Source organism: Anabrus simplex, chromosome 6 (genome assembly GCF_040414725.1).
Source record: "Anabrus simplex isolate iqAnaSimp1 chromosome 6, ASM4041472v1, whole genome shotgun sequence".
In the NCBI taxonomy this organism is placed as follows: Eukaryota; Metazoa; Arthropoda; class Insecta; order Orthoptera; family Tettigoniidae; genus Anabrus; species Anabrus simplex.
Genome location: NC_090270.1, coordinates 205,879,236 through 205,888,026, shown reverse-complemented (window position 1 = coordinate 205,888,026; position 8,791 = coordinate 205,879,236). Strand labels below are relative to the sequence as shown.

Genomic DNA, 8,791 nt, shown 5'->3' with positions numbered 1-8,791 from the left:
CCCTTTGGAAATTATGATAGGGCTGGAAACGAGTGGTTCTGCTTTTTTATGGGTAGACACAAGGCAATATTATTTTTACAAAAGCCAACAGTGACCTCTTTCTCATGACCTCTTAGAAAATCTTTATAATAAGTACAAATACCTGGTCAACTGTGTATATAACGTGGATGAGACAGGATTATCAGTGGTACAAAACAAAAGCTCATGCACTGTTGGTCTCTCCAAGGAAAATATGAATAACCAATTGATGAGGGGTGCACACCATGTGGATCCATTGCATCATACCATTTGACAGGCAAATCAATATTTCTACTAGATTGTTTCATCGTTTTGTAGAGATCACCAATCCAACTAAAGAATCTCCTATACTTTGATGCTAGATGTACATTCTAATCATAATCATAACGTAGACATTAGCAACGCAGCAAGAAAAAAAACCACCTCATTATCCTGAGTATACCACTTCGTAGTTTGCAGTCTTTGGGAAAGCGAGTTCTAGAATTTTACTACAGTGAAGAAGTATACATGTTTTTGAGACAATGTTCACTTAATATGAGAGTATTTGACACAAGGAACTGTTTGGCCATTCATACTTGGAAGTACAAAAAGGGTGACATTGCAGTTAATGGTTTGAAAGCCACTGGACATTACCCTATAAATAGGGATGTCTTCCCTGAAAGATGATTTCTTATTATCTTCACTTCCGGGCTTACACCTTGTAGGACATGGGTATTTTTCTGCTTTAAATAAATCCACCAACAAAGCTCAAATCTGAGATAAAAATTCATCAAATCTTCAGAAGAGCTCAATATACTCATTCGATCCTGTTCCTTGTTTGTTTACAACCTCTGATTCTGTGTAGTATATGTATAAAATACCTGATCAAGGCAGTGCAAATTTAAGTATATCTGGATCTCATGAATCAAAGGTAATCTTACTTCAGCACATCTCTCCTCCATCAACCTGAAGGAAAATATCAAGAAGAGGTAGAAAGCCTGGAACCTCTGCAATCTTGATATCATCTCCATACAAAAATGAGCTGGAGAATGAAATTTCAACTAAGAAAAATTAGACTAGTAAATCGACCTAAGGAGAAATTCAAGCAAGAAGGAGAAGGTGTAAAGAAAGGAGCTAGACAAAGTCAATCTGGCCATGAAAAAAAAAAAAAAAAATCAGACAAGTAGTGATGTGTTTGCTGAACGATTTGGTTCAGATGTTTCAACAGAACTGGATTTAATTCCAAATACTACACCAACTATCAATTATACTTAGTGCTTATTCTGCTGCACCAACTTTTTGGGAAACACCAGAGGAGAGTTGAGTTTGATGTGTTATGTGTCCTCTATGAGCCCTTCATGACCGAAATATATCATTAAATGTGCAATTTTCATTGCCTGAATGGGAAAGAGACTGTAATAAGTTAATTACTGTTTTTCATTTCAATATGTCCATCTGTAAGAATGTTAACCAACACTGAAACAAGTTTTCACATATTTTAAACTATTTTTATTTAAAAAATATATTTACCCTACTGTTCCACCTTTTTAAAATTAAAAAATCAAAGTAAAAATAGCCTATATAGAGAATCATGACCAATTATTCAAAGTTTCAACCTACATTTATTTACATTGCATTGATTTGGGCATGAAGTTATACTACCAAAAGTAAATGGTATTCCATATTATAAGTTTTCCGTCTACGTACTTATACGTATACTTATAAGAACTGTAATCATACATAATTGAAAGAGAGGTACCACATGCTGCTTTCCGAGCAATAAGCAAGTGAAGACAGCTTTTTACAGCTTAAAATTTTATTTACTGTGTCTATCACTAACCAGTTATTGAATTATTGCATTGTCTGTGCTATTGGTAAAATGTGATAACTGGTGAATTGCAAACTGTCATAATACACTAGCTATTTCTGTTAAAATAAACACTAAAATGCTTAATATATATAGATGTAAAAAGGAACTTGTAACGTGGTACAATTTGGAAGTTAAGAGGAAAAGAAAGGTAATCAAATATAGACATATATAAGGTGGTTTTCATCATTCTGGCTAGCAAAATGTTATGTAGATAATCAAACCCATATTTGAAAAAGTTACATGAGAATTATTAACACATATAAAAGATAAAGAGGTACAGTATCAAGATAAGGGTATAAAGAGAAAGGATTAGGGCATATACTGTCCTGGAACCATAGATTTGTAATCTCTACAGGCAAAGAAAATGAATAGTACAACACTACAATGTAAAGATTTCTGTTTAACAGAACAGGATACTTACTAAACATATAATACAAAACAAAAAACAATGGAGAGTTTGAAGAAGAGAGATAAAAGAGGAATGATTGGGAAAACAGATATGTTAATATTATCTTTTTTGGCACATTTACTTTTAAATAATAGAGTGTCTAGTGCAGGAAACTTTGTAAGACATTCGTATAGTTTCCAGATTGAAATTGTTTTATTACTTGGCCAATGAAGGGGGTTACCTAGCCAAAGCAGTAGAGGGGTTCTTAGTTATTTCGTAAAGATGTGGGCTTGATTCCGAGTCAGGAAGTAGAAAAATTTAGAAATGAGATGTCCACTTCTGGAGAAGTACATAGCTCTGAGGTTCACTTAGCCTACAGAGAAAATGAATTCCAAGTAAATTCCTGGGACTAAAGGTGGCTGGGCAGAGAGCTAACCAATCTATCCCAATTCATGCCAAGGTTATGGTTAGTGGAAGTCGTTACTTATTTATTCCAAATTCTTCATCTTTGGTAAAGAGTTTTGGTGATATGATTATCAGATGTTAAATGTTAACCTTTGCATGTATGGCAGATTTAAGTATTTTTATCACATATGAGGGCCCTGAAACAATGAATGCTTAATTAATGTCACTGCTAGAGGTAGGATTATTGATAAGCTGGACTACCGAGAGCCGGATTAGCATGAGTCAAGTATAATGACCGTTTAACCCCACTAAAAAAAAGTCCAGAACACACGTTATCACACAGCTCTCTTACATACAAGATGACGGAGATTATGACCAAGCTTTACATTTAGTAAAAAACAACATACTTCAGTAAGTATATGGAACATAAGGAGGTTGGTTTATCAGCCCTGAAGCCATGAAATGAAAGTTATTATAATCAATTCGAACACTGTAATGTTATGGCTAATCATGTTAGGTTGGGCTGGAATTTGTTGTATCTGGACGCAACATCTCACTCAGTATGGATCCTCTGCCTTGCTACCAGTCCTATCACCTATTTTGATCTCCAGAGAATATTGAACATTTTATGGCAGATACTAAAATTATTAAGTTAGCATTTCTGGAAATCTACCTGTCCTTTTTAGAGCTGGATACTTAGAAAATATCATAAAATTTGTACAGTAGTTTCAAAAACTGATTTACACCCATACACCTGCAAATGTTAATTATAAGAGAAGGACTAGTAAAACACATTAACTTCCTATGTTATAAAATGGTCATGCAATAGCCTTTTCTTTACAACTACATATATATAAACCTGACATATACTGATCAAGTATTTTTTTTTTTTTACGTATATACAGTCTTAAGTTTTCTCTTGTATTTCCATAACTTGCTGTTTGGATAAAATAACAGACCAAACAGATAGAAGAAAATAGGCTTGGAAACTTAATTTACATGAAAAGATAAAATTATACTTTGCATTTCCCGTTTTAAAATAACATATATGTTGACAAATTCATTGTATCCATAAAATCTGATCAAGAAATCATCGTATTATGAAGATTTACAATAGATTCATCTTTCAATTACTGTAAAAATGTACGTATTAAAATAATGTAAATTTCAGCCACAAGTGAACCTGAATTCATAATATTCTGTCACCTGGAACAATTGAAGTTTTAAGACAGATGTCATGTAATAATTATACACAAGATGGAATGATTACGTATATTCCCAATACAAAACTGGAAAAATATCACAACACATGTACTGCTATCAACTAATCATTGTCTTGGTTTGTTGCTCCACGCACGCAACATACAGAGAGCTTTATTGATTTGTGTGCACCACTGAAGTCGATCCTCCCTTGTGTCAGCAGACAGGAGATGACTAAAAACAAAAACACATACTTAGCATCAACAATGACAAATAAAATGGCCATCAAATAAACGTAACCATACATCTTGCGTAAGAAATAAGTAAAATCACTGTCAACCAAAGCCAGAAAACAGAATATAAACAAGAAATCAAGCACGATTAGGAATAAACAAGATACCTTTTTCAAACTTGTTCCTAACACACAAGAAGAGCTCTGTGGGAGGTGATGCACAGACAAGCAGGCATTCTAGAGACAGAATACTTAAGACAGAGGAAAGAGAAATTGGCTGTGGAAGCAAAGGAGAAAGCAGTGATCAAAGTAGTGGTGGTGACGATGCGAGTTGTTTTAAAAGGATTATCAGCTCTGACAGTGAAGATGAAACTATTGAACAATCAGGACTTGTGTGGTTTTTTTGGGTGCATACACGTAGTCAGAGATTACTAGTGGATTATATACGAGATTATACACAAGATGGAATGATTACATATATTCCCAATATAAAAATGGAAAAATATCACAACACATGTACTGCTAACAACTATTCGTTGTCTTGGTTTGTTGCTACACGCACACAACATACAGAGAGCTTTATTGATTTGTGTGTACCACTGAAGTCGATCCTCCCTTGTGTCAGCAGACAGCTATGCAACCGGACAATAGGTTGTTAAATGTTGCTTTATGCAATATTTCATAGAACTAAAATGAGTGCAATGTTCATTATACTAATGTGCTATGGCAAACCATACTCCTAAACCATGGTTTGAAGAAAAATGAAGTCGTCAAACTTTACATTCATTCACAGAAAGAAAAAAAACAAAAAAGAACACAATGGCAGGCTAGTGCAGGAAGAGGGACCAACAAAGAGAGAGATAGGGACAAACATGAAAACACAAAAGGACCAAAATGGTCATATGCATTTTCTTTGTAAATGTAATAGCCACACTCAGCAAACCAAAGACTAACAAATATGTTGGCTATGGCCTTCATGTCAATCAACTTGTCATTGCTGTGCTCATAAAACCATGGTACATAGACCATTACATGATTATTTGAGAATATATTTTCTGATCTCTATTTTGAAATAAAACAGTCATGCGACAGATTCTTCAGAGAATGTTATTACAAAATTAATGAAATTCTGCCCAGCAGTTAAGATGTGATGCCATTACGGAAGGCAGACAGATATCATTTAGTGTTATACACAGAGATAAACAAAAGAAGAAACCATGGCAAGAATGTAATAGAGATAGGAAAGAAGGAAGATTAAGTATCAGGAAATTAAAAGTAAGTGTAAAATGATGTAAATGATGAAAAGAAACATGAGTTGGAAAAGGACGTAAATGATGGAAAAAGGATGTTGTATACGGATTGATAAATAAGACAAAAGAAAAGATGTACACAAAACAAGTGAAGGAAGAGAGTGGAAATGTAATAACAGACCCAGAGGAGATAAAGAATAGGTGGCAAGATTATTTCGATAAACTCTTGAATGTGAAAAATGATGCAGAAGAGAGAGTATTGGTAAATCAGGATGATCCAGAAATGGAAAGCAGTAACAGGGATTGGGAATTAGAAGTGAGGGAGGGCAAAATAATGTACAGACAACAAACAGTACCCGGGGTTGTGGGACATAGAGGGCACGGGCGGGGTGTATATATATCAAAACTGAAGAAAAGCCACAAAATGGTAAGCTTTTAATGATCTTGCAGGAATCAACACAGAGGTAAAGGTTGACAGTTTCCCAACTTAAATGCTGTAATAATAGTTCTTTGAGATTTTGGTTCAATACTATAATAGTAAAACTTCCACCAAAGGAACAATATTACTCATGCATTAGAATTACGTAGAAGTACGGCGTGATTATACAATTAAAAATCACTTAGTATTTGTTACACACTAAGAAACCAACAGACACTTTTTTTTGCTAGGGGCTTTACGTCGCACCGACACAGATAGGTCTTATGGCGACGATGGGATAGGAAAGGCCTAGGAGTTGGAAGGAAGCGGCCGTGGCCTTAATTAAGGTACAGCCCCAGCATTTGCCTGGTGTGAAAATGGGAAACCACGGAAAACCATTTTCAGGGCTGCCGATAGTGGGATTCGAACCTACTATCTCCCGGATGCAAGCTCACAGCCGCGCCTCTACGCGCACGGCCAACTCGCCCGGTCCAACAGACACTAAAGACACTGCCAGACTAATGAATGTGCGTGGCAAGCAGGTGAATCATCCCTCAACATCCTCAAGGACAAGGTCATTTTATTCACAAGCTATATGACAGGTAGTTCATCATCATTGCAGGAGTATATGATTATAAATTCAGACCAAATAAAACACACCTTGGCAAAAAGAAATATACCCCTGCTACCCTTCCTCACAGCACATGCAAAGTGTTCACTACTTGCTGTGACACTATGCAAATCGGTTAGCAGCGATGAACGATATTATGTGTGTATTTTTGCTAATCATTTTGTTAATAATGCATATCCCTTTGATAACTTGCAAACTATCCCTACAGCCTACAACTAGGTCAATTGTACTGCCCCCATTTTCTACAATATAGGTTAGTTATCCCCTCTCATCACCGAACCACCATCCATTCAATATATAAAGCTCCTCTACTGCGCATAATTCTAGTAGTTTTTCTCCATTTGTGTTACATTCTTTATCTTGGCTATTTCTATTAACTACTAATACCTTGTCCTCATGTTGACTATAAACTGGCTTCTTGTCCCCTATCCTCATGTTAACACATTAATGACGGGCTACGTTAATTAACATAGTTTCGTATTGGTGCGCGGACGACCGGCTACGTAAATTAACGTTTTCTCACATTGCTTCAGTCTTGTGTGATTTTTCCCTCTGCACTGTTTATTAATTGAATTATTTAGTGTTGTTTACAAACTGAAGTCTTTGTTGATCGGAATTTACACAGATATATTCTTTCCTTGGCAATACTTTCGGCACAGGAAGTGTAGTTTCATAACACTCAGTACCGCGTGACTGAGTGTTTTATCAGGTGTCAGCATTGCGCGCCGTGGCAAAGACAGCTTGAACGATGATGAAATATTTCTAGAATTGAATGCTGATATGTTATCTGATGTCCCCAGCAATTGTGAAAGTGTAAATATTAGTGATTTTGAAGATGTGAGTCCATCAACATCAAAACATATGCGCGGAAGTGAAAGTGCGACATTCAGATCAGACGAGTCTCTTGCCGGCGACAATAATACGAGTAAAGATACCAGTGATAGTAGTAACAGTGAGGCTGATGGATGGACAAATAAGGATGAAAACAGAGTCCTAGAACCATTTATATATTTTACAGGCCTCACTTACACGGCCAGTAATTCCGCAAGTATCCCGCAGGTAGTAGATCGTTCCCTAGGCGATGACTTCCTTCAGCTTCTTGTGGAACAATCAAATCTCTACTATGTATAAAACCTCCCCAAAATCCCAGAAATGGAAAAATATAAATGTGATGGAAGGAAAAAGTACCCTCAGAAACCCTGCAGAGTATGCGCTGCACACAAGACACGCAAGGTACATCTGTTCAGCTTGTCAAGTTCCCTTGTACAAGGGCAGCCGCTTCAGGCAATACCGCACTAAAATCAAGTACTATAATCACTGGTAAGTGCTCTCACCAGGTTTCAATAATTTATTCCATGTCATTTAAAAGTTACATGTATTTATATTTCATCCTACTTCTCAAGCTATGTGAGCTTCTGTTGCCGTTCCACAGGAAAGAATGGAGTAGTGTGCGTCCGGACAACAATTTGTTAAGATCACCCATAATAATAATGCTTGCCTGATCATACGTACTTCTCATTCGTCTAATTTCTGTCGCTAAATTCCAAAGAAAACTCATTCTGTGAAAATGGGGAGCTCAAAGGTGGATTATTATATATATATATAAAAGCTACACATATTTCATTCCTCCTATTGACACTATCTAATATTCTTATCCAGATTAATTCCTTAAACTCAGATTTTAAGAGCTGTATCCTATCTTTTAAGTTGTTTTTGATTACCACCGAAATTCCGATATCCTTCCTCTATTGGATCTCCTTGATCCATACTGACTCCATACAATACATCCTTCTATCTTTAAGTCTTTCTTTAATCAGCCCTAGTTTCTACAAGTCCAAGAATATCCCTTTCTTCCAAGTAGCACTTTAAAGTATTTGTTACCTATTTTGTTCCATATTCCTTCGATATTAACACAGGATACCTTTAACTCTAGTTATTTTTTACTTTTATAGTATAAATTCCCTGACTTACTTCTGGTCATTCTAGATATTTCCATTTGTTCTATATCTACCGTATCCTCTTCTGGGGTTTTAGGCGTTCTGCCATTCTCTTTCCCCCTTATCGGTCTGTAACTTATTTCTCTTTGCCCATGAATCTTTTAGACTTAGGTTTTTACCCGTTACCATTGTCCCACATGTTTTTTCTTCAATCCCCTTGCTGACCCCTGGGCGTTGCTCGATATGGCCGTCTTCCAGTGTATTGCCCTCTGCTCCCTTTTGCGCCGCTGACTGCTGGGCTCCTGTATCCGCTTCTCTTCCTTCTGCCGTATTGCTCCTACCTACGTCATCACTGACTTCCGTCAGTGTTACCTTGCTCACTTCTGCTCCTTCCTCACATGCTACACTCTGCTGATGTTGGTGTTTTTTGTCTATTTCCTGTAGCTGAGTTGGTGTCCACGTG

General features: G+C 36.4%; 1 protein-coding gene across 1 annotated transcript in view; it reads right to left on the bottom strand.

Annotated features, from left to right (window-relative positions):
• Positions 1-3,988: 3,988 nt before the first annotated feature.
• The window catches only part of LOC136875936 (anillin-like), a 332,763-nt gene continuing 327,960 nt past the window's right edge, over positions 3,989-8,791 (bottom strand). The window contains exon 21 of the mRNA XM_068228263.1: positions 3,989-4,094. Within this exon, the coding sequence (XP_068084364.1) occupies positions 3,989-4,094 (106 nt within the window). The remainder of the gene's footprint in view (positions 4,095-8,791) is intronic.